The sequence below is a fragment of the Marmota monax genome, unplaced genomic scaffold (assembly GCF_021218885.2).
Source record: "Marmota monax isolate L192 unplaced genomic scaffold, Marmota_monax_Labrador192_F-V1.1 WCK01_AAM20220418_F8-fsc00027, whole genome shotgun sequence".
NCBI lineage: Eukaryota > Metazoa > Chordata > Mammalia > Rodentia > Sciuridae > Marmota > Marmota monax.
This window is the reverse complement of record NW_026694617.1, coordinates 16,717,929-16,743,006: the sequence shown is the minus strand read 5'-3', so window position 1 is coordinate 16,743,006 and position 25,078 is coordinate 16,717,929. Positions and strand designations below refer to the sequence as shown.

The window sequence follows — 25,078 nt, the reverse complement described above, 5'->3', positions numbered from 1 at the left end:
TTAGAAGAGGGGTTTGATGGGGCTGGGGGGCGGGGCGGGGCATGGTGGAAGGATAATCTATAAGAGGGATCAGAGGGGGTGGGGTTCATCCCATGAACACAATGTCAGAGGAAGAAGAGTTTTTTCTGTTCAAGAACATCTCATCGGTGGGGCCCTGGGATGGGCCTCAGTACCACATTGCCCCTGTTTGGGCCTTCCACCTCCAGGCAGCTTTCTTGGGCTTTGTCTTCTTTGCAGGGACACCACTGAATGCCATAGTGCTGGTGGCCACGCTGCGCTACAAAAAGTTGCGACAGCCACTCAACTACATTCTGGTCAATGTGTCCCTTGGGGGCTTCATCTACTGCATGTTCTCTGTCTTCGTTGTCTTCGTCAACAGCTGTCATGGATACTTTGTCTTTGGCCGCCACATTTGTGCTCTGGAGGCTTTCCTGGGTTCCGCAGCAGGTACTACAGGGGAAGTGGGGTCTGGGGAGGCAAAGGACACTACGCCAGGAACTAGACTATGGGTTTGGAGCAGGCCCCCAAGTTGACTATAGACATATGACCAGAATAAAATGTTTTGAGTCTTAAACTCCACTCCAAACATATCAGGCCAATTCTCTCTCTTTGGGCTTGCTCTACCCATCTATCTTCCACTGTACTTGCCAGGCTAGATGGGGCTCTGTCTATCCTATTCTCCTCACATTTTGTCACAGGTCTGGTGACAGCCTGGTCACTGGCCTTCCTGGCCTTTGAACGCTACATTGTCATCTGTAAGCCCTTCGGCAACTTCCGCTTCAGTTCCAAGCACGCACTGGTGGTGGTTCTGGCTACCTGGATCATTGGTGTTGGCGTTTCCATCCCACCCTTCTTTGGCTGGAGCCGGTGAGAGCACAGGGCTGTGGTGCTGACTTAGGGGTTCAGGTTAAAATGGGTAGAAAGAGAGATTGGGTATAACCACTTAGTCTTTGACCTGTATTTTGTTGTTTTTTTTTTTTTTTTTTGGGTGTAGTAGGTGAGGCAAGAGCGGTGGGAGATCAGCATGAACACTTTGCAGTTGGAATTACTGTGGCCTCTACCAGAAAATTCCTCTGCCACCAAGTACAGTGTTGAGTGCCTATAATCCCAGATTCAGGAAGCTGAGATGGGAGCATCTAGAGTTGAGATCAGCTTGTATAATTTAGTCAGACCCTATCTAAAAAGTTAAAAAAAAAAAAAAAAAAAAACTTAAAAGGAAGAAAATCCCTCTGCCCCAAACCTGGCACTCTCTGGGTTCTAAGTGGAGAACACAATCCAGGATTCTCAGCCCTACTCTACTGATTCTTGTGGAGAACCCAGAGTAAATGAGTTCTTGGTCCTTTGCAGGTTCATTCCTGAGGGCCTTCAGTGCTCCTGTGGTCCAGACTGGTACACTGTGGGCACCAAATACCGCAGTGAATACTACACCTGGTTCCTCTTCATCTTCTGCTTCATCTTACCTCTTGGCCTCATCTGCTTCTCCTATGCTCAGTTGCTGAGGACCCTCAGAACTGTGAGTGGTTTTTGAGAATCAGGGAGGAGCAGACCAGGGGTCTCCAGGAGAGATGGAAGAGTAGGGACATGCTGTAGAACATAAGGTATCTGGAAATGTTCATGGCCAGATAAACGGGTATCTAAAAAGCAGTAAAGGAAGCGGTGGCGGGGGGAGGGGGGATATGAAATGGAACGAATAAGGGAGTATTGCTGCTTAAATTGGTGTAAAGAGATGTAGCCATGTGATCCCTTCCATCACTGTAGACCAGAAAGCTACCTCCACCCTGCTATCCTCAAGGGAGGAAAGCAACAGAACCTGGCCAGAAGCAAGGCAATCAGAGTGAATGTTCCCAGTAGAAAAGGGTCCAGAGATCTGGGATTGGAAGACTGGGGGAAAGAGTGATGCGATGCTCTCTATGCTCTCCCCCAGGTGGCAGCTCAGCAGCAGGAGTCAGCTACAACTCAGAAGGCTGAGAGGGAGGTGAGCCGCATGGTGGTAGTGATGGTGGGATCCTTCTGTGTCTGCTACGTGCCCTATGCTGCCCTGGCCATGTACATGGTCAACAACCGCAACCATGGGCTGGACTTACGGCTTGTCACCATTCCTGCCTTCTTCTCTAAGAGCTCTTGCGTCTACAACCCCATTATCTACAGCTTCATGAATAAGCAGGTAAAGTTGTCTATCACATTCCCATAACGTCCTGGTCCATAAAGTCACTGTTTTTTTTTTCCAACACCTTTTAACTCAGAACACCCTAGACCTACTCAGAGGGTTTCTAGGAGTGAACAAGGGAAGCCATGGGAACCTCAAGGAGGCTAGAACGCCCCTGGTAAGCACAGGGAGGAAGGCATGGTATTTAAGATAATAGAATCCAGGAAGGATAGAACTTGAGCCAAAAAAAAAAAATCAATCTACTCTCAAGAAAGGGCTCTGAAAAGGTTTTGAAACCTTTCCCTTTCAAACTCTAGTGTGTAGAAACAAGTGATTCTAGACTGGAATTTAGCTAGGTATCAGGATAAGGAAGACAATCAAAACCACCTGAGATATTGGGTATAAGGCACTGTGAGAGGCTGTTGGGATACAAAAAATAAAACTTTCCCCCTATACTTCCTGATGTTATCTTCCTTTTATTCATCTGCCATGGGAACTATCTCCAATTCTGCCTTTCCCTCCAGTTCCGAGCTTGTATCATGGAGATGGTGTGTAGGAAGCCCATGACAGATGAATCTGAGGTGTCCAGCTCCCAGAAAACAGAAGTTTCCACTGTCTCTTCTAGCAAAGTTGGTCCCAACTAGGAACCCCATGTTGACCTGTTTGCAGCCAACTAGAACGTCATTTAAGTAAGTTTTCATGTTCTCCATCAAAAACCTAACCACTAACAACACAGTAAGGAGATGGGAAGGGGAATGAGGGCAGTTTTGTGAAATCAATTTTTTATTTTTCTACTATTCCCTTCCTGTCTATAAAGCTGTTTCAGCAAGGTCTACTTCAGACCACCCAAAAGCCATTTCAACAATCACCAGTTTCTACTCCTAAGAGGCACCCTTTACAGCATTTGGAGAACCATAAAAGAGCATAGCTGGTTTTTCAGAGTGTAGATAACACTTGTGTTCCTTTTTAGTGACCTTTCTCCCCCTACTGAGGATCAGTTCTGAAGTGATGTATTCTGAATTAAAATGCTTTAGAAATATATATATATAAAAAATCAAAAAACAAAAACAAAAAACCCCTTGGTAGACCCCAAATGAGTGTGAAAGAACTTCCTTATGCTATCTCTGTAAGTAACTGCTACAGCTTTGGTAGGGATAACTATGTCTAGAAGCCCCTGAGCCAGGTTTATTCTTAGGTGCTTCCCCCTGCCTGCATTTGGCTAAATCAATATATGTCTTAAGCTGTGCGTTTATTAAAATAGTTTAATTACCTTGATAGTCTCAAAATTAATTTGCATATCTTATTATCCCTTATAAACTATATCAAAGTGTTTCACTTTATAGCCTCCTTCTACTCCCTGAAGAAGAGCCTTTTTGAATAAAACCCAAGATAAACGCGTATATCTATCATACAAAGAATGGTGTCTGTTGGTATCAGGTATGCAATGAGCAGCTGGGTTCCTCTCCAGTGACATGGCCTACAAATAGCTCAGAAGGGTTATAGCTATGAGAGAGGATACTAGGCAATTTCAGAAATAGGAGAAAAGGAGTAATCAGTTTGAGAGAAGGTAGTACTTTCTCTGAGATTGAGTGGTGTGCTGAATCTTCTAGGAGGTCCTTTTCTGTAACACAGCATCCATAATTCTAAGCTAGAGCTCCATTCCCACAAGAATGAAAGACGCACATCCACAATGAATGTAAACGGTTTTATTTAGAAACAGATAGGTACCTGTTTGCATTATAGAATATAAAACTTGGTTTACACTCTATAAAAAATAACCAATATCCAAATTTAAGAGAACTAGCACTCACAGAATACATACTGTGGGTGTGTAGCTACTCATCACCAGCCTCAGGTTTGATTTAAACAAACAGCCCCCCCACAAAAAAAAAAAAAAAAAACCCACCCTCCCCCAATAAACCACAAACACTCCAAGGGGCTCATAGAGATGAGAGTACAATGCTTGCTGGCGAGTCCCCACATCCAAAACCTGTCATCCTAGCAGATTATGGTTTGCTGTCTAAGTGCATGATTCTATGTCATGCCTGTGCTCTCTGCACCTAATAAACCTTGAGGCTCATACGGTTCATAATGTGCCCTATCTAAGCTAGGGTGGTGGCATTATTTATTATCTCTGGTGTTAATAAAAAGGGGGAATCTGGAGGTGGAGAATGTCCATTATCTATACTGGGGTTAAATGTAAAGAGTATATCCTCTATTGAGAGCTTGATGCAAAGGCTGGGGTGAAGTGACACCTGGCTCTTTACCACACCAAGCAGCCCACCTCAACGGGATTGTGGAAGACCAAGGGATATACCTAGGTTCAGATACAATCATCACCCAGCACCACCTGAATGTATTATCCAGCGATACAGAAAATAATAAAGGTTTTATATATATTTATTTATCTTAGTAACCTGAGGGCTAAAAAGATTTGGAATAGTTCTTCTCAGAAGAGGTCCATCAGTAAGGGACTAAAGTGGACAGTTTATTACATAAAATATGGTTAAAATGGAGTTGGAAAGAGGGTGGTTTCTTCAGCTCCTTTTATAGGGTTCCTCTCTTTGATAACAATAGAATACCTGATGATCCAGGACAAACCATTTTTGTTTTTTGGCATTAGAGAGGGAGGAAATGAGGGTATGGGGTGTGATGGTCAAAGGCAGGAAGAGTGAGCAATGGTCCTCAAACCAAAGAGTCCCCTATCTGCAGGTCCTCCTACCCTTGAGTCTGAGCTCAAGCTCTAGGGTGGACACAGAGAGGCCTTGTAGTGAGTGGTTTGCATTCCGAGGTATGAGGATCCCTGGTAAAGTCAGCAGCACCTGGTTTTTGGAAACCAGCCCACAAGATAAGAACACTGCAACCAAGCTTGTAACTAATACTGCTATTTAACTATCATCCAAAAGAGAAAAGGGGAAGAAATCCCCACTACATTGGGAGGGTTTAAGCTTTCATATAAGATCGTCTAAATAATCTCTTCATTTGATTTTAGGGTTTCTTAAGCAAATTCCCATTCAATGATCGTATCTCGTTAAAGGCACTTTTTATGACATGATCGGAAAGGATTTTTTTTTTTTTTTTTTGGTACTGGGAATTGAACCCAGGATGTTCTATGACTGAGTTACATTCAGCCCTTTTTATTTTTTATTTTGAGACAGGGTCTTGCTAAGTTGCTGAGGCTGGCCTCAAACTTGAGATCTTCTTGCCTCAGCCTCCCATGTTGCTGGGATTACAGGCATGTGCCACCATGCCGGCAAGGAGTGAATTTTAACTGCAATGACATCAAGATTAATTCCTGGGGACGAAGAGCCGCCTGGAGAACTTAAAGTGATTTCAACAGGCAAATAATGTTGTTGTGAGCATTTCAACAGATGCACACCCAGAAAAAAATGTATGCCCTGAACACATTTATATTGTTCCTTTAGTTTTCCAGCTGTTTCTAGCTGGAAACTGCTCTATAAAAAGCTAGAAATAACTCTGTAAAGAGATTGCACTCACTACTTGATTGATTTTCAAGACACTGGCCCTAACTTCTTATCACAGCTGTGCTTGACAAAATTAGCAAGTAACTAGTTCTACAGGGGAAAAAGAATGAAGTCAAGTTGAGCCAAGCTTTCTTAGAGCACAGGGATTCTGTCCCTGACCAGAAATGGCAGGACCAATTGCTGAACCCCATAGCAACTGAATGCAATATGAAATGTCAGACTACTACATGTGAAATGTAAGACTTTTCATAGGCAAGATTAAGTGTTATCTCTAAATATAAATCATGGAGCATATAATTTTCCTTTCTTTTCTCAACACTTCTTATTGATCTCAGGCTTAAAATATTAGTTAAATGAGAATTATAAAAATTATATAAGGGGTTGAGAAAGAGTAAAGGGCTAATTTTTGCCTACAAGTGTGGGTTGAGGATCTTGATCCTTCATATCATACTCCCAACTAGAGAACAAATACAAAAATAAACACACCATGTTATACATTATACAAAGTGTAAATCTACAAACACAAGTGTACTATTAGAGTTGTTCCTCAGAAGCAGTTCCCTCCAGTCCCTTAGAGAGGAGGAATGGGGACGGGATGATTTTCATTATTTCATACGCCTTTTCATGTCTTAAAAAGTTTGTAATAACAGTCTCAGTAGCGCAAACAATTTCATGTGAAAACAAAAGCTGTAAAAATAAATTACTTTTGAAGAAACACGGGTTCCTCTGTCTGCAGCTCAGAATTCATCATGTCGTACTAAGGCCTCCCCAAAATCTGTGGCCTGGCTGCCCACAAACAAATCATACTTGTCAACAATCTCCTCCTTAGTAAGCTTGCCATCCTGAAATCAGAGAAAGCAGTGAGTTGAGGCAGAATATTTCCTATTCCAAATACAGAAATACTACAGAGAACATGAGTTAATCAGGATTTAATTAAATGTGAATTCAACCTAAATCTTTCTTCCATATATACACAGAGGGAGAAAATAACAATGAGTATGTTTCTCTTATTAAGAAAGTTAAAACTGAAAGGGTGGTGATTATTATAGCTAAAAAGTTCCAAGACTGAGGAGCAAACTGTTAACATGTAAAACATCTGTTAGATATGGGCAAGAGATGGCCAATAACAACTGGACAATACTTCAAAGTGAATCAATCAAGTTGCTATCTAACAGGAACAATGAAGTCTGCCAATATCAAGTCTAGCCTGCACCTCCCTCTGTCCTTGCCACCAACCAGAATAGATACACCCAAACAAAGACTCTGACACACACCTCAAATAGTATTAAGATTCCCAAGGGACAACTGCTCATATTTCCTTCTCTCATGTAGCTAAGACAAGGCAGTTGGCAACTGAAGTGACTGAGTAAGAACTCAAAACAGACCAACCTTAAAAGGTTTCTAAGATTCTGCATCTGAAACTGAAGATTAGCCTAGATAATATAATATTCAAAATAATAGAAATCCCCATCTTTAGACTTTCAGTTTATTTTAACCACAATACTGAAATCTCTGACAAAAGTGACAGAGTATAGTGATAACACTATTCTTTTTTCTTTAGTTGTAGTTGGACACAATAACTTTATTTTATTTATTTATTTTTATATGCTGCTGAGGATAAAACCCAGTGTCTCGCCCGTGCTAGGCGAGCACTCTACCACTGAGCCACAACCCCAACCTATTAACACTATTCTTAGTGAACTGTATATCTCAGATAATCGATCAAGGACAATTTTAATAGATTCCAAGGAAAAGCTGACTTATAACTCTCTATTAAAAAAAAAAATTAAAGTACATTTAAGAAGGAAATAACCAGCAGGCAGAATGAGTAATAGGTTAAAGAAAAAAAGAAGAAGAAAGGAAGTAACAAAGCAGAAAAATAAAAAGAAAATTTCCTGAGTATCCAAAGATAATAAGTGATGCACGCTGTGTGCAGGCTACACAGAGGCTCTTTTATGCAGCCCAGGTTCTCCAACACCTTGAACACTGGGCAGAGATGACTAAAATGAGACCAGAGAGCAAGTGTTGCTTTCACAGTTTTCAACTGCCAATTTTAAATCCTAAGCAGACACATTAGTTAAGATCTTAAATGCTCTATGTATCTTGACAAAAAAATTTTTAGGCAAATTTTTTAGTCTGTTTTCCTTAGAAACAGACTCATATTACTAGGCTTCTTTGGCCTGTTCAGACTTACCTTATTTTGGTCAGACTCATAGACTAGGTGCCTAGCTTCTGCCTCTGCATGGTCATAGTCTGAGGGGAGTATCCAGTCTTTGGTTTCTTCCTTGTCCATCTTCCCATCACGGTTCTTATCTCGAAATTCAACAAACTGCTCTCGCTCTGTCTTCACCCATTCTGGCTCATCTGCATTTCCATCATGGCTGTACATGTCACCTGTGTGCAGAGAAATACATACAAAAAAAGTTTGTCCTTTTCCAAAGACTGCCTCATGCTTTGGTCTAACCCTTCTTCATCTGTTTTCAACCTAATAGCAGTTTATATTGGTACTTCAGGCCAGAACCCTTAGAAAAAAGCTTATTTTCCTGAGATTAATTAATAATCTCGCAAAAAGACCATTTCCAGCTATTGACTTTGAGTTACACAAAAGCAAAGAGATGCCTTCTTATCTTAAGATATACAGAAATAAGATGAGTTGATCAGCACCATGACAGGTGGACTAGTTATTCCCAACATTTTATTTTGACACTTGGTAGCTATTTAAATTGGACCACTGGTTTAAAAAGCACACTTTTAAATTATCTGGGAAACTTAGAAGCCAAAACGAACTACTAACCAACTAATCAACTCCTACATAAAATGCATTATACCAGTGGTCTTTAGTCAGGGCAACATGCCCCTGTGTAAATAGGAACACTGTCAAGGAGTACACAGGGAAGGACCAGACAGGAAAGAATCAAATTTCATGTCCTGAACTTTCAGTTTCCCTAAAAAGCTTATCTGCAGAATATAGCTCTGGCCCTGAAGGATTCTTTCCTGTCTCCCCTTTACCATTACCCTTTCCCACTGTATACAAGAGAGGCATATTCTCTCAGCCATTGCGAAACTTTACAGTGTAAAAAGCTCCACTCCATGATGATGAAAAAAGTGCCAAGTAGAAACATTAGTGTTGGTATTAAGAAAGATGTTTGAAAAAATGCATAACAAATGTTAAAGGCTTTGCTTAAAAAAAAAAGAAAACCTAAAAAGAGGGTCTAATTGAGTTTTAGCCATGGGATCATTAAAAATAATTTTTGATGACAGATCAATTGATTTTTTCATATAAGTCAAAAGGCATTCCAAAAACTAAATGATACTGCTATAAAAATATTCCATTCCCATCAACTTATATAAATAAGGTCTCTTAGTATCTACTCTTAAAAAAAATAAAATTAGGAGTTAGTGTTGAATTATTTTACTCTAATGGCAAGTAACTGCCATCCATAAATACAAAACTACTAGGAAAAAAGGTAGCAAAGAGATACATTGTTGTTTAATATGAACATGTTTGTAGTAAATGTTATTTTGTCTGTTTATTAATAATTGTAACAGTAACTGAACCTAGAAAAGACTTAAAAACATTTAAAAATAACACTTAAACATACTTAAGAGCTTAGGAAACAAGTATTTGTATATATAGAATACACTTGCATAACTACGTCAAGGTGGTTTAAGGCTTTTAGATACTTCTGTGGGGAAAGTGAATTAAAAATAGAAGTAAGAAACGAGACAGTATAAAAATTAGTAGAGAATTGCTAATTCAAGACAATACTATTTCTTGTCAGTTTTGTCATCAGTAAATGAGAAAAAGACCCCAAAATGCCTACAAAATTAAACAAATAATTGTAACCAAGCAATGGTCACACTATTACCAACTGAATGCTATTATTTAAAATAATACAGTACCAAAGAATTATTTCATTTTTAATTGTTCTTAAGTGAAGACATAACCGCTAACATTTATTGAGTGCTTATTGATTTCTAGGCATCATAATAAACATTCTACTTATACTATCACTTTATCTCCCTGAATTATTTTAGGACAAATCCCAGGAATCCCTCACACTATGTATTTTAGAATGTATCTGTTATGTTTTATAAAATCAATCCATTGGTATAATCTAATACCCAGTCCAAATTTGAACTTTCTGATTCTTTTTTTACAGTTGGTTTGTCCAAGCTGGCCATGGTGGCACATGCCTGTAATCCCAGCCACTCAGGCTAAGGCAGGAGGATTGCCAAGTTTGAGGCTAGCTCCAGCAATTTGGCAAAGCCCTAAGCAATTCAATGAGACCATGTATCAATGTGAAAAATACAGAGGGCTAGGGATGTAGCTTAGTGTTAAAGAGCCCTTGAGTTTAATCTCCAGTGACAACAAAATCACAAAAAAGCAAAAACCAAAATAAAGTTTGTTCAAATTATTCACATGAATGATGAGTAGGAAGTAGCTATGGTGTTTATTTTTAATTTATTAAATTTTAGAGATATATTTCAGAACTAAGGTACTTTACAATGTTAACATTTACAATCAGCAGTTTACTCTATAATTAAAGTTATAATTAACTGTTTTAGATGCCTATTTTAAAATATATAAGAGAATGCTGTTTTTCAAAATTCTTTTTGAAGTGAGAAAACAAATCTGAAGACTCCTGAGAAATACTGTATCTAATTAAATGCACCTGCGTCTCATGTAAGACATGGGAGCAAACCTAAAAAGGCTAAATAGTTTCTGGAAACTCTAAGCAAAGGAGTCAGTCAGTACTGTCATTTTCCAAAACCTAGGGATTAAGAGCAGACTCAGTCACTTCCTCTGATTTTATCTCAAGAAGTTCTTCAGAATTTCAACCTTGCCAAATTCTCCAGGCTATAGTATATTCAGAAAATGTATTTATATGAAGTTCAGAAGCCAGAGTCCTGTACCAATTACCCAAGGGTCAAGAAGACTTATTTACAGTATACAGATTGGAAAGTTCTGCATTAGAGAGGAAATGGAAATATGTTTAAAATACATAGTTTTCCCAAAGCCCAAATGTTTTCTTTGGTAAGCAGATGCTGATCCATAGTGTGTGTGTGTGTGGGGGGGGGGTGGTGGTGAGGGGTGTAGGGAAGATGAAGGAACTTTGGATTCTGCAGAGGGGAGTGAGGGGAGGGATGGGCTGTGGGGAGGAGAAGGATGGTAAAATGAGACAGGCATTACAGCCCTATATATGTATGATTACACTATTGGTGTGACTCTATACCACATACAACCAGAGGAATGAGAAGTTGTGTTCCATTTGTGTACAATGTGTCAAAATGCATTCCACTGTCGTGTATATAACTACTTAGAACAAATTTAAAAATATATATATTCTTTTCATAGAAGCTAGAAAATACAACATAAGGCTGGGGATATAGCTCAGTTGGTAGAGTTCTTCCCTCACATGCACAAGGCCCTGGTTTAATCCCTATCACCACCACCGAAAAAAAAAAAGAAAGAAAGAAAAAGAAAAAAAAAAAAACAATATAATGAGCATTTTAGGGGTAGATGAGTAAAGACATAAAAAATATTATTTGAATTCTACTTAAAAAGGATTCAATCCTTGGATAATATTAAGGATCAGAAATTTTTTGGTTGAGGGGCTGGGGATGTGGCTCAAGCGGTAGCGCGCTCGCCTGGCATGCGTGCGGCCCGGGTTCGATCCTCAGCACCACATACAAACAAAGATGTTGTATCCGCCGATAACTAAAAAAAAAAAAAAATATTAAAATTCTCTCTCTCTCTCTCTCCCCTCTCTCACTCTCTCTTTAAAAAAAAAAAGAAATTTTTTGGTTGAGATTAAGAAGTTTTTAGAAATACACATTTATTTTAGAGATGCATAACCAAATGTTTATAGATGAAATGAAACGATGATTAGGATTTACTTCAAAATAAGAAAGGAAGCCAGGGGCTGGGATTGTGGCTCAGCGTTTTATGTCCAGCACCTCATTAAAGAAAAAAAAAAAAAAAAAAAGAAATCAACAAATAAAGGTATTGTGTTCATCTAAAACTAAAAATATTTTTTAAAAAATGATGGCTTCTTTACCAGTTCTGCCTTCCTTTCTTCCATTTTTTTTTTTAAAAAGAAGGAAGCCGGGTGTGGTAGTGCATACCTGTAATCCAGCAATTTGGAGGCTGAGGCAGGAGGATTGCACATTCAAAACCAGTCTTAGCAATTTAACAAGGCCCTAAGCAACTTAGAGAGACCCTAGCTCAAAAAATACAAAGGGCTGGAGATGTGACTCAGTGTTAAACACCCCTGGGTTCAATGCCAGGTATAAAAAACAAAACAAAACAAAACAAAAAAGGGGGAAGAAGTGGATGTGGCTGAGGGTTGATGGTTGTTGAGGCATAGGGGTCATTATATTCTTCTAATTTTGTGCATGTTTATAATACTCTGTAATAAATTGAAAAAAAAAAAAAGAACTAAGCAGCATAACTCTTGGGCCTCTTATTAATGTTACATGTAAGAGGCAAACAACTTTGCTTCTTTATGATCTTTTTCCTCAACAGGACAGAAACTGGCATAGCCCTAGAAACTATAAAATGTATTGGAGAGACTTTAAGATTTATAGAGACGAACACCCCAGGTGTAAAAGTGTCTCCATTAGTTACTGACTTATGATGCAGAAAACAGAAGTATCTCCTTATGTGGCAGAAAACAGAAACATCTCCTCATGTGGCCTCAATGCTTGGCAAGTGGTGATACTTAATAGTGATAAATCTAAACCTAAACAATGATGATAAAATGGCAAAAGAGAAGAATGAAAAAAAAACATTTAAAAGTAGAAAATCCTATAAATGTCAACCTGGACTCAGAAAACACACTCAGGCATTTATCCACTATCCTGATGAACGCCAATTAAAAAAAAAAACAACAACAACAAACTTTGGTGGGGGGAGCTATTTTCATTGCTCATCCCTCTTTCTCTAGTAGGTATGATTAGACAATATCTAAGTAGAGACTGTTCAATGCAGTTTAATGACAGGTGATAGAAGTAGGTCTTTGGTCTCCCTTACAGACTTAAAATAAGTATTTCAGGTAAAGATAAGAGACCTAAAAATAAAGCAGTGGTTCACTAGAATAAGTTACTATAAGCAAAAATAAGATGTGAAATATCAACAGAACAGAGAACCCAGAAATCTACACATCTATAGTCAAGTGATTTTTTTTTTTCAATTTTAAGGATTGAACACAGGGCCTCATGCATGCTATGCAAGTGCTCTTCCAATGAGTTACATCCCCAGTCTCTAGAGCCAATTGATTTTTTTAAAATATTTTTTTAATTGTAGATGGACACAATTTTATTTAGTTTTTCTTAATGTGGTGCTGAGAATCAAGCCTAGTGCCTTGCACATCTAGGCAAGTGCTCTACCACTGAGCCAAAATGATTTTTGATAAAGGTGCCAAAACCATACATCGGAGAAAGGACAGCCTCTATAATAAATGGTGCAGAGGAAATTGAATCTCCATATTCAGAAGACCAAAACTTGACCCCATCTCCTACCACATACAGCAATCAACTCAAAATACACTGAAGACCTAAATGTAAAACCTGAAAAATTAAAAAGTACTAGAAGAAGACAGAGAGGAAACATTTTTTAAAAAATATTTATTTTTTAGTTGGACACAATATCTTTATTCATTTATTTTTATGTGATGCTGAGGATCGAACCCAGGGCCTCACATGTGCTAGGCGAGCGCTCTACTGCTGAGCCACAACCCCAGCCGAGAGGAAACATTTTTAAGACATCAATTTAGGCAGTGATATTCTGGATAAGACCCCCAAAACCAAAAACCCAGGAAACAAAAGTAAAAACGGACAAATGGGATTATATTAAACTAAGAAGCTTAAGTATATTAAACAATGAAGTGAAAAGAAAACAAGCAGAATGGGAAAAAATGTCAACTATTTATCTGATAAGGGGTTAATATCTAGAATATATAAGAAACTCAACAGCAAAACAAACAACAAATAACCCAATTAAAACATGGGCAAATGATATTTCTCAGAAGACATAAAAATGGCCAACCGTGTGTGTGTGTGTGTGTGTGTATGTTTGTGGTATAAATAAAATGTTCAACATCACTCACTAATCATCAGGGAAATGAAAACCAAAAATTATAATGAGGTACCACCCCAGTTAAAATGGCTATCAGAAAAAAAGACAAAAAAACAACAAATGCTAGAGAGGATGTGGAGAAAGGGAACTCTTATACACTGTTGATGAGAATGTATATTAGCACAGCCATTACAGAGAACAGTATGCAGATGGGGCTCAGGGTTAAGCACCCCTGAGTTCAGTCCCCAGTACCATGGTACTAAAAAAGAAAACAATATGGAGGCCTCAAAACAACAACAAAACCTAACTAAAGACACATGTGATCCACTCATTTCACTACTGGTTATATGTCCAAAGAAAATGAAATCTGTATATCAAAGAGATACCTGTGGGCTGGGGTTGTAGCTCAACGGTAGAGTACTTGCCTAGCACATGTGAGAGGCACTAGGTTCTCTCCTCAGCATCACATAAAAAAATTAAATAAAGGTTAAAAAAAAAATAGACACCTGCATCCCCATATTTTTGCAGCAATATTCACAATAGCCAGGATAGGCAATAATCAACTAAGGTATGCACTGATGGCTGAATAAAGAAAATGTGGTGTATATACACACAATGGAATGTTATTTAGCCAAAATAATAATAATAAAATCTCTCATATCCAGCAACACAGATGAAACTAGAGGACATTTATATGTTACGTGAAATAAATCAGGCACAGGAAGAGAAAAACGGGGGAGGTGGGGTTGTGGCTCAGCAGTAGAGCACTTGCCTAGCGTGTGCAATGCCCTGGGTTTGATCTTCAGCACCACATAAAAATAAGTAAATAAAACAAAGGCATTGTGTCCAACTACAACTAAAAAATAAATATTAAAAGAGAGAGAGAGAGAGAAACGGCATATTCTTTTTCCTAGAAGGAAGTTAAAGAAGTTGATTTGATAGAAGACGACAGTGATTGTTAAAAGTTAGAAAGAGGAGGGGGAAGTGTAGATAAAGGGAGGCTGGATAATGGACACCAAAAGATAAGTCAGACAGGAGAAATGAGTTATAGTGTTCTATAGCACTATAGAAAATTACAGTTTATAACAATTTATTATATATACTTATAGAACCAAAAGAGAGGAATTCAATGGTTCCCAACACAAAGAAATATAAATGTTTAGGAAAGGCTAACTACACTGATTTGCTCATTATATTTTGTATACCTTACCTCATCATACTGTGTATTGTCATACTTACCTCATCAACATGTACAATCATTACATATAAATTAAAAATTAAAGGGATGCTCAGTGATAAAGTGCTTGCCTAGCCTGGGTGAGGCATTGGGTTCAATTCAAAGTACCACCAAAAACAAACAAACAAAGAATAAAGATGTGAAGTATAAAAATATCTAATATGTTTCAAAATAGAATAACATTTGTAACAAGGACATTTAGTAATTGTGAAATAGTTTATTCAACTACTTGGTAAGACAAGTAGCTCTTTTTTTAAAAGCCACAGGAAAATCTTCAAATCATTCTTATAAAAAAGAACCAGAGCTTTACTTGGAAGAAATTAGCCCCAATGACGGAGTATCCTGCCCCCAAGAAAATTAACAGATAACCAAAAAGAAAAATGGAAACAGAAAACCAAAATAGAAAAATAACCCTAAACAAAAAGAAAACTAGTACCAGACAGAAAACATGAATACAACATAATGAAAAGACAAGGTTATTAGAGAGCTGATCCCTCAAATAACCAGCTCTTTTAATCTACTCCCCAGTTCTTCTTCCTGAGTTTCTGAATGCCTCTCTGGGCTCCCTGTTAACTACTTACTATCAATTCATCAGAGCATCTGGGATACACTATTATCTGTGCTGCAGAAGACTGTAAGCACTAACTACATGTAGGTATCAAATCCTTGAAATGTGGCTGGTCCAAACTGGCATGTGCTATAAGTGTTAAAAAAAATATATATATTTTTTAATTTTTTTGTGGTACCAGGGATTGAACCCAGTACACTCAATCACTGAGCTACATCCCCACCCCTCCCCTCTTTTGGGAGGGGTACCAGGGATGGAACTCAGGGGCTCAACCACTGAGCCACATCCCCAGCCCTATTTTGTACTTTATTAAGAGACAGGGTCTTGCTGAATTGCTTAGCACCTCACTTTTGCTGAGGCTAGCTTTGAACTTATAATCCTTGTGCCTCAGCTTCCTGAGCCGCTGGAATTACAGGCTCAACAATTTATATTAATAAGGGGAAATTATAGTATTTTGAAATATCAAATGCAATCTTGAAATTAATCTCATCTGCTTCTTTTTACTTTTTTTTTGGGGGGGGGGGCACCAAGGACTGAACCCAGGGGCACTTACCAACTGAATCATATCCCCAGCCCTTCTTTTTACTTATTAATGTGGCTATTAAAAAACAGAAATTACATATGTGGGTCACATTTTCATTTTGATTGGTTAGTGCTACTACAGATAGTTTACCACAACCCACTATTCATCACAGTGGTATGGTTTAACGATCTTTGAAGAGCTGAATCATGGGGAAAATTGTTTCTATGGGTGATTACATCTCCCCAAGTGTCTCAGCTTTTTCTAAGGAAAAAAACACTTGAAAAAGAAACTTACCAATATACTCTTCTAGATCAATGAAACCATCAGCATTCTTATCTATATCCTCCATTGTTTCCTAAAACAGAAAAGAAGAATGAATTTCACAGAAGAGTATGATGTATCTGTACGTTTAAAACCATAGGAAATTGATGTTTTTCTAGCTAGAAAATGGTAAAATATTAGTGTCTCTAAGTTACAACATCCCCAGTCCTTTTTTTATTTTTTTAATTTTGAGATAGGATCTTGCTAAGTTACTGAGACTAACCTCCAACTTGCAATCATCCTGCCTCAATCTCCCCAGTCACTGAGATCACAAGGCCAAATACTGGCAATTTCTTATGCATTAAAAATAAAATAACTAAAATAACTATGAGTCTTCCTAAAATAATTATGAGTCTTCTTGAAAGAACACTGCCACCGCTTAATGATGGTAGCTCTTATCATGCTAATAGGAGATGTGACCATTAATTATGTCTACATCTATAGGAAGTCTATGTTATCAGTAATTGCATTCTGTGAAAATTCTTCAACATCACTGTTATTAGTTTCTGGTAATTGATTGGGGGATATTTTTTTTTTTAATATTTATTTATTTATTTTTAGTTTTCAGCGGACACAACATCTTTGTATGTGGTGCTGAGGATCGAACCCGGGCCGCACGCATGCCAGGCGAGCACACTACCGCTTGAGCCACATCCCCAGCCCCAAGAATTTTATTTATTTTTTTTAAAGAATTAGTATTTTTTTTTTTAAAGAGAGAGAGAGAGAATTTTTTTAATATTTATTTTTCAATTCTAGGCGGACACAACATCTTTGTTGGTATGTGGTGCTGAGGATCGAACCCGGGCCGCACGCATGCCGGTCGAGCGCGCTACCGCTTGAGCCACATCCCCAGCCCTGGGGGATATTTTTTTAAAAAAGGATTTTCCTACCAATGAAACGGCAAAATACATCATCTTATGTCAAGTAATGTCATGACAAACAGAAAGCCTAAGGCACTTAGGAAAAAACCATGACAGAGCCAGGCACTGAAGCAATTGCCTGAATTCCCAGTTACTCAGAAGGCTGAGGCAGGAGGACCACAACTAAGCAAAACCCTGTCTCAAAATAAAAAATTAAAAGGGCTGGGAATGTAGCTCAGTTTAGAATACTCCTGGGTTCAATCTCCATTATAGATAGTTGGATGGATGGATGGATGGATGGATGGATGCATAGTAGGCAGGAGGCAGGCAGTGACAAAACCTGGTCTGTGAATACAGCCAGTACTTGAAAAACAAGTCATTCTTCCAAAATTACAGGAAAGGTTCAAGAGGGGAGACAGCATAAATAACCAAAAGAGAAACTGAGTTCCTGTTCAGAACCCCGATCTCACCCACCTGCACTACTATGTCTTTCATATAGTCATATTCCTCAGGGTGCAGGAAAGCTGTGAACTCTTCCTTTGTGGCAATGAGGTCTCCATCCTTGTCTGCCATCTTAAACCTCCGCTCATCTCTAACCATCATCTGTTTATAGTTAAATCCATCATCAGGGTCTGGGTCATCTAGAAAACAAACATTTAGGTCAAATATGGAAAGAAAATACAAAAATATATAGTATGGACAATCAATTTCCAAGAAATAAAAAACAAGCGATGAAGAAATAATTCTTGATTACACAGGCAGCAGTCTAAAGACATACAATTTTGGGATGAAGCTCCAGTAATCAATCATATCTCAGTCAGGTCCAAACTGAAGTAAATGTTTGCCAATCAACATGGAACTCTGTTTCCTGGGTTACTTAACTCAACATGTAATGTTTCATTGTTATTGATGTTAAGGCTTGAATTTCCTAGTTATATCTGGGAGGCAGTGGTGGCTCTAATGCCATACTGAGTTTGAAGTCTACCATCCCTAGCTGTGTTGTGTGGCCCTGGGTGAATAACTTAATTGTACCTCAGTCTCATCTGTAAAATGAGGATAATAATGATGCCTGCCTCATTGGGTTGTTATGAGGTTCAAGTGAGAACCAGCAACAACAGAACTAAGTCAAGCACTTAGAACAATGCCTGGCCTGTAGTTGGCATTCAATAAATGTCAATTATTGTTATTTTTATTAAACATTAATAAGATAGATATCAAAGACCTTCAGCCTCATTTTAAAGACATTTAGAGTTAAGCAACAGAACATCACCTCTTTAAGAGGTTACATTTTATCTATCATGAGTTACATGTATTATTTATCTTCCACTTACATGAAATTCTAGAAAATACAAACTAACCTAGAGTTACAGAGAATAGGTCAGTTGGTTGCTTAGGGACAGGAATATATGGAAGGTGAGATATGAGAAAAAAAAATTTTTTTGGGGGGGGGAGGTGTAGATATGCTCATTATATTGACTGTAGTGATGGTTTCACTGGTGTATACATATGTCAAGACTCAATTGTTCATTTTAATATGCAATTGTACATTGCTTAGGCTGTTATTTAAAAATAGACATTAGATTACAACTAAACTTAGTCCTATTTGTTATAATGTTTAACCACACAAGTAGCAGATACTATATAAGAATCTAGAAGAATAAAATTTAATTTCCATAAGCTGAAAAAATGGTAAAGGAGTTAACCACAGAAAATAAAAAAGTTATTAAGTTACTGTATAAACCAAATGAGATAGCAGATGTGAAGATACTTTGAAAAGTAAGACACCACGTTAAAGGTAAGAAATTATTGTTCCTGCAATATATAAATAAAAAGGGCACTATTTTTTTTTTTAAGACCTTCAGGGCCCCTTTAACAGAAAGATCATACCACTGACCTCTGATACTGCAGTTCAATCTTTCCATATTTTAAGCACAGTTTAAAAAACAAAACCAAAAACGGATCTATTTTGAGAGCCAAGCAGCTTGAAGCTTCTTTCTTTGTTGAGTGTCAAAAATATAATGAGACAGCTTATTGCCTCATAAGGCTTTGGGACTCTATATTTGAATACTGAAAGCCAGAACAGGAGGGAGATGCAGAATTTATGGAAAATACCATCTTTCTCAGATACTAAGTCATCTCTTCTAAACAAATACCAAATTGCAGTACCAACTATGTAACAGAAAGAAGATAAGAGAAAATGTCACTTCACATTTTCAGATTAGATTCTCAGCTAAAAGCCCTCCTCCCCTCCTCTGGGATAAAACGTGGTGACTAGCATCAAGCAACCTAATAGCAACATGTACATATAAAAGAATGGAAAGGATGCAATGTATTATTTTTTTTAAATATTTTTTTTAAGTTGTAGCTGGACACAATATGTTTATTTATTCATTTATATGTGGTGCTGACACTTAAACCCAGGGCCTCACACGTGCTAGGCGAGCGCTCTGCCACTGAGCCACACATCCAGCCCCGCAATGCATTATTTTTAAAAATGAAATTTATACACCTACAGTCCTGCTTGGGCTTCTATACTTATCCGAAGCACCATTTTATAGCCTTTCCTGGCCTGTACACAGCCTCTGGTTGGCCATTTAATCTAATTTTGGTATAGGCAGAGAGGATTTTAGTATTTGGTATCTTACTTGGGGTACAGACAATATTAACATTTCTTTTGTGAAGAGTAGATTAATTGAAACAGATTTTAATAGCCAAGATTATTTATACCTGAATTCAAAATTGATTTGAGAACACATTTTCACAAAAACTCTCCAGCACTTTTCTAATCCAACTCATTACCCACTGAGGGCCATCTCCTCACAGGCTTCCTGGGAAAGATGCCTTATAAAGACATTGCTTCTCCAGTCAGTGCTTCAGCTTGTGAACAGTTTCAGGCAATAGGAATACCCATTACATTGAATCATCTGCCCTGTGAGGCAACAGAGCTTTCAACAGATTTTTATGCACATAATCATACACAGTTGAAGCAGCATTCTGGGCAGCAAGTTTGTGTCTAGGTCTGAGCTAAGATTTATTAATGTACCATTTTGTTTACATCACCAATAGTCTACCCTTTGCTTTATATTTATAATTAATTCTAAAAAGTCAGGAGGATGTTGGGCCTCAGCCAGAAAATAAGAAACACAGGATGACTCTCCATTTGTGCTGGCTTTTTAATACACATGTTCTTTATTGAGTGAATGATATGTTTGGTTCTTGGCTAAATGTCAAGTATTGAGAGAGAGATTACCACTTTGGTCTTAGGAATGAGAACAAGCCCTACACAGAAATAAAAGTCTCTTCACCAGAAATGTATGCACTCTTGTAATTAACATGGACAGCTGGCTATCTTATGGGGAAACAGATCTTTATATATACACTGCTAGTCAGTGGTGGAGAATGCTTCCTTTAACTTAATTTTGCCTAATTTCCAGGATAAAAATGCAAAAACACCATTTATATATTTTTGTCGCAAATGGTAACCATGTACAATAGAGGAATCTCACAAATAAAAACACCCTAGATCATCAAATCCATAAGACCACCACCTACTATTCCATAGCAGGCAAGTGTAGAAGTGCCAAAATCAAAGAAAATTACTAACAGGTGGCCCAAAGAAGCAAAAAAAAAAAAAGCTACCAAATCAACAGAAAGCAATCAAATAACATTTATCTGCCTTGGAGCATTTGCAAAGCAGGCTGATAAACTCATGTGCCAGAGAAAACAAATGGGAAATCTTTATTTCTAAACTTCAGTAAGCAGATATACTGAAGCAGTTAAATTTTATCAAGGGAAGCTGTTTTATTTGAATTTTATTTTAAGAAAAGCAGTGATTTTCTTCCTCTTCTCCCCAATTATAAAGGAATCTAATTTGGTTTGAATTTCAGGTCCACCATCTTTGTGTGACTGGATTAAGAGACATCCAAAGGTCTCTTGCTTTTCATCATTGGAACAATGCAGCCTTTTAAATGAGATCTACTCCAAAAATTGTTCTTATGAGGGATGATAGAAAGAAAAAAATGGTAAAATATTTTTGCAATGCTAACGATGTAGAAGATGCTAGACTTCAGAAAACCACAATTAAGCAAATTTAAAAATACATAATATACAAATTTAAAATTAATAAGATGCAGGGGAATCAGTTCAGCATTGAATTATTTAGGATAGGCACAATTTCTTCCTTTCCTTTACTGTGTGACCCATTTGTTTCTTTGACTGAAGACCATAGTCTCGGCCAAGCTGACATCTTGCCCCTTACCCAGGTACGTGCCATAAGTCACGTTTCTGTACTCATCCCAGGAGATTAAGCCGTCTTGATTCATATCAAACTCCTGCCATTGGTTTTCAACATTGTCATATATGTATTTCTTCTGGGCGTGTTTAATCCAGGTTTTCAGCTCCCCCTCCGTCACAAACCCATCTTTATCCGCGTCTATTTTATCTACAATCATTCTACAAGACAAAATAGTTACGTTTCAAGGTGCCGGCTCCACAAGACTTTTTCCCCCAGATAGTAGGGACCTACCTAAAACGTAGCCGTAGGTGGCATTTTTATACTCTTCCCAGGAAACGAGGCCGTCCTCATTGAGGTCATGCCCCTTCCACTGTCGCTCTACATCCTCGTAAATCCAGCGCTTTTGTGCAAATTTAATCCAGTCTTTGAGTTCATCCACAGTGACAAACCCGTCCTTGTCGCCATCTATTTTACTTACAATCTTTCTGTAGAAAATGCAGAGAAATCCAGCAAGAGGTTAAAAGGACACAAGGCTCTGGAAATAGCCAAGTGTGTGCTGTGACCATAGGTGTTATCCAGGGCTAACACAAAGAAATAAAAAAATTGTCTCTGAAACAAAACTGCCAGACAGGCAACTGAAAATTTTTCTCTTAAGTGGCCCATTCCTGCCTATAGTGAGCCATCTGGTTAAGATAAACACAAGCTGTAGCTGGTGTGCTGAGACCAAAAGCAAACCCAGCCTATCTCTTTGGTTAGGTCTGAGCCTATGGTCAGAATTTCATGGAATATCCATGCCCATATAAGTTCTCACACTACATCAAACAAGTAAACCTCTATATTTTTTCTTTATTACACTTAAAGGAGAATCTCCATTTCTTAGTAAATAATCATAATTGTTGACAATGGTTTTCTAAAACTTCAAAATATTTAAATCAGACTTTCAAAAATATAGATGCTTTTGGAAAAAATATTCTTCTTAAAAATATCACTCATATTTCAAAGCAAGTTTATTATTTTATTTTTTTGTACCAAGGACTGAACCCATGGGTGTTTTATCACTGAACTACATTCCCAGCCCTTTTCTTATTTTTTATTTTGAGACAGGGTCTCCCTAAGTTGCTTAGGCTGGCTTTGAACTTGTGATCCTCCTGCCTCAGCCTCTTGAGTCACTGAGATTAAAGGCATGTACTACCACACCTGGCCAAAGCAAGTTTATTTTTAAAAACAGGTACATAGACAGGACACTTATCTAAAACTCTGAGGAAATATAGTAAGAATGTGTATCTTTGATGAGACTGTTAATATGCTGAGAGGGTTAGTGTGAAGATTATAAAGCTAATCAATCTACTTCTCTGCTTTGTGAGCTTCTTTCTTCCAGATCTGAACATCTTAGGGATTTATAAATATGTTCATGATATGAAAATTCCTGTTTAAAGATGCAATCATCAACTAGAGGCTCAGAAAAATCAAGTTATATAAATAAAGTTTATGTGAACAGAAACAATCAAAACTTCCAAAAAGATGTGAAATCTCAGCTTACTACTATGCTTGACTGAAAAAGACTGTCCCTTGGTAATAAATGATGGCTTTTCCCAGTTTGTCTTAATTCCATTAATATAAGAAAGTGATTAGATCAAAGAGTATTGGTGACACTGTGAATACAATTTTGATACTAATATGGCATTAGCCATAATTGCATAAACCCTACAAATAACAAGCATTTTCCTTCACAGAATATGTAATCTTGTAGCCTTAACTCTAAAATGTTAATATATATCCTCCTTTAATTACATGGACATAACAACAGAACTTTTTAAAACTTCACTCATTTTTTGCAGTAGTAGAAATATTAGGTAAGTGCTCCACCACTGAGTTGCATCCCCAGCCCTTCTTAAATATTATTTTGAGACAGAATCCAAATTGCCCAGGCTAGCCTCAAATTTGTGATCTTCCAGCTTCATCCCTCCCAGTATCTGGAATTACAGGAATGTGCCACCATGCCTGGCTTTTGGGCAAGTTTAAATCTATAGAATTTAATCAATATTAACAGAATTAAGTTAGACCAGTATTGAAAACTTCTACATTATCTATAATGTAATCCAATTTATATTAAAATGGCATTGGCTACCAATAATGCCATTGCACTATTAAGAAAAAAATGGCAAGGTATCAAAACTTCTACCCCCAAATGATATTTTTAAACTATTATAAATAGCCCGAAGTGTATCACCCAGATTAATAAAAGACATATGACTATTCAAGATGGGCTTTTTAAAATGAAAGTGATTGAACAGCATTTTAGTCAATTGAAATACCCCAAATGTTTAATGTATGGGTTAGAAACTTGTTTTAAAAAAGGGATAGATAATAAATATTTCTTACTTTTTTTTTTTTTTTTTGGTACCAGGGATTGAACTCAGGGCTACTTGACCACTGAGCAACATCCTGAGCCCTATTTTGTATTTTATTTAGAGACAAAGTCTCAATGAGTTGCTTAGTGCCTCAGTATTGCTGAGGGGGGGCTTTGAACTTGTGATTCTCCTGTCTCAGCCTCCCAAGCTGCTGGGATTACAGGTGTGCACCACCATGCCCAGCAATATTTCTTACACATGGTCTGGCATGAGAACATACATGCACATACATGTATATGACAACACTCTAATAAAAAAGTGATTTATGTCTTGCTGTTCATGCAGCTTGCAGGCAGTTAGTTACGAAAGTATATCAGGCACATCCTATTTAAGGCATGAAGCTCTTAATTCTGATCTTTAAAGGCTTGTGTTAATTTATGAAATGGCATAGTATACTATGACAGTGGAGAACCCTATAGACATAGTTATGATGCCACTAACCAGCACTTATTCTAGGACAGATATAATGCACTTAGTGGACCTCCTGTTATTAGAGCTACAAGGTAACACATGTCTCTATACATTTCAAGTGGCATAAAGCTGACCCTGAGTTGTTTTTAAAAATTTGGTCAATAAATGGCTCTAGAAGGAGGTATAATAGTCCTGAAATTTGGGGTATGCAAAATTTTATATGTATAGATCCATACATGTGTACTTTTCTAAGGAAGAATACTTAGTTTTCATTAGACTTCCAAAGTGTTTGCGCCTGTGATCCCCCAAAAGATCATGAATTGCTATAGTTCATTTCTGTAGTAAATATATCAAGGACAAGAACTTTTTAATATTAAGGCATACCATCTCAAAATAAAAACCTTCATTTGAAGGATACATACGTGAAAATCAGTGCTTTGTAGGGAGAGGGAGAATGATAATATACATGCAGAAAAAATTTCTTATTTGTCAAATCTTAATTAACAAGAAAAAGGTGTGAATAGTTGTATGTTAAAATTGTTTAAAATTGGGGGCTGGAGTTCTAGTGCAGTGGTAGAGTGCTTGCCCAGCATGTGTGAGGCACTGGGTTTGATTCTCAGCACTATGTAAAAATAAATAAAATAATGTGTCCATCTACAACTCTCTTAATTACTTGCCTTATAGACAAATGGGAAAAAAGGGGGAATCTAGTTTTCAACTTCTGGTATATAGTTACCTGCCAAAACAATGTTTAGAAATGCCATAGTAAATAAGTTTTGTTGTTGTTGTTGTTTTAAGTAAC

General features: G+C 37.6%; 2 protein-coding genes across 4 annotated transcripts in view; one reads left to right on the top strand and one right to left on the bottom strand.

Annotated features, from left to right (window-relative positions):
* Positions 1-101: 101 nt before the first annotated feature.
* On the top strand, positions 102-2,846 carry Opn1sw (opsin 1, short wave sensitive). The gene is made up of 5 exons (XM_046422484.2): positions 102-447; positions 699-867; positions 1,348-1,513; positions 1,925-2,164; positions 2,671-2,846. Exons 1-5 carry the CDS (start codon positions 102-104, stop codon positions 2,788-2,790), a joined length of 1,041 nt encoding a protein of 346 aa, XP_046278440.1. The 3' UTR covers positions 2,791-2,846.
* Positions 2,847-3,832: 986 nt separating this feature from the next.
* The window catches only part of Calu (calumenin), a 33,070-nt gene continuing 11,824 nt past the window's right edge, over positions 3,833-25,078 (bottom strand). For 2 of the 3 annotated variants that reach the window (XM_046422481.2, XM_046422483.2), the window contains 5 exons: positions 21,746-21,939; positions 17,695-17,861; positions 16,334-16,394; positions 7,826-8,025; positions 3,833-6,473 (listed from right to left, as the gene is read on the bottom strand). In XM_046422481.2, the coding sequence (XP_046278437.1) occupies positions 6,369-6,473; positions 7,826-8,025; positions 16,334-16,394; positions 17,695-17,861; positions 21,746-21,939 (727 nt within the window). In that variant the 3' untranslated portion in view covers positions 3,833-6,368. Of the gene's footprint in view, positions 6,474-7,825; positions 8,026-16,333; positions 16,395-17,694; positions 17,862-21,478; positions 21,673-21,745; positions 21,940-25,078 lie in introns of all 3 variants that reach the window. The other variant, XM_046422482.2, reaches the window with a different exon arrangement.

Bases quoted from the DNA above. Each gene is read 5' to 3' on its own strand.
- Opn1sw (XM_046422484.2), top strand. From the start codon at position 102: ATGTCAGAGGAAGAAGAGTTTTTTCTGTTCAAGAACATCTCATCGGTG. The intron at 868-1,347 runs GTGAGAGCACAG...GGTCCTTTGCAG, and splicing joins CCCTTCTTTGGCTGGAGCCG to GTTCATTCCTGAGGGCCTTC. The intron at 1,514-1,924 runs GTGAGTGGTTTT...GCTCTCCCCCAG, and splicing joins TGCTGAGGACCCTCAGAACT to GTGGCAGCTCAGCAGCAGGA.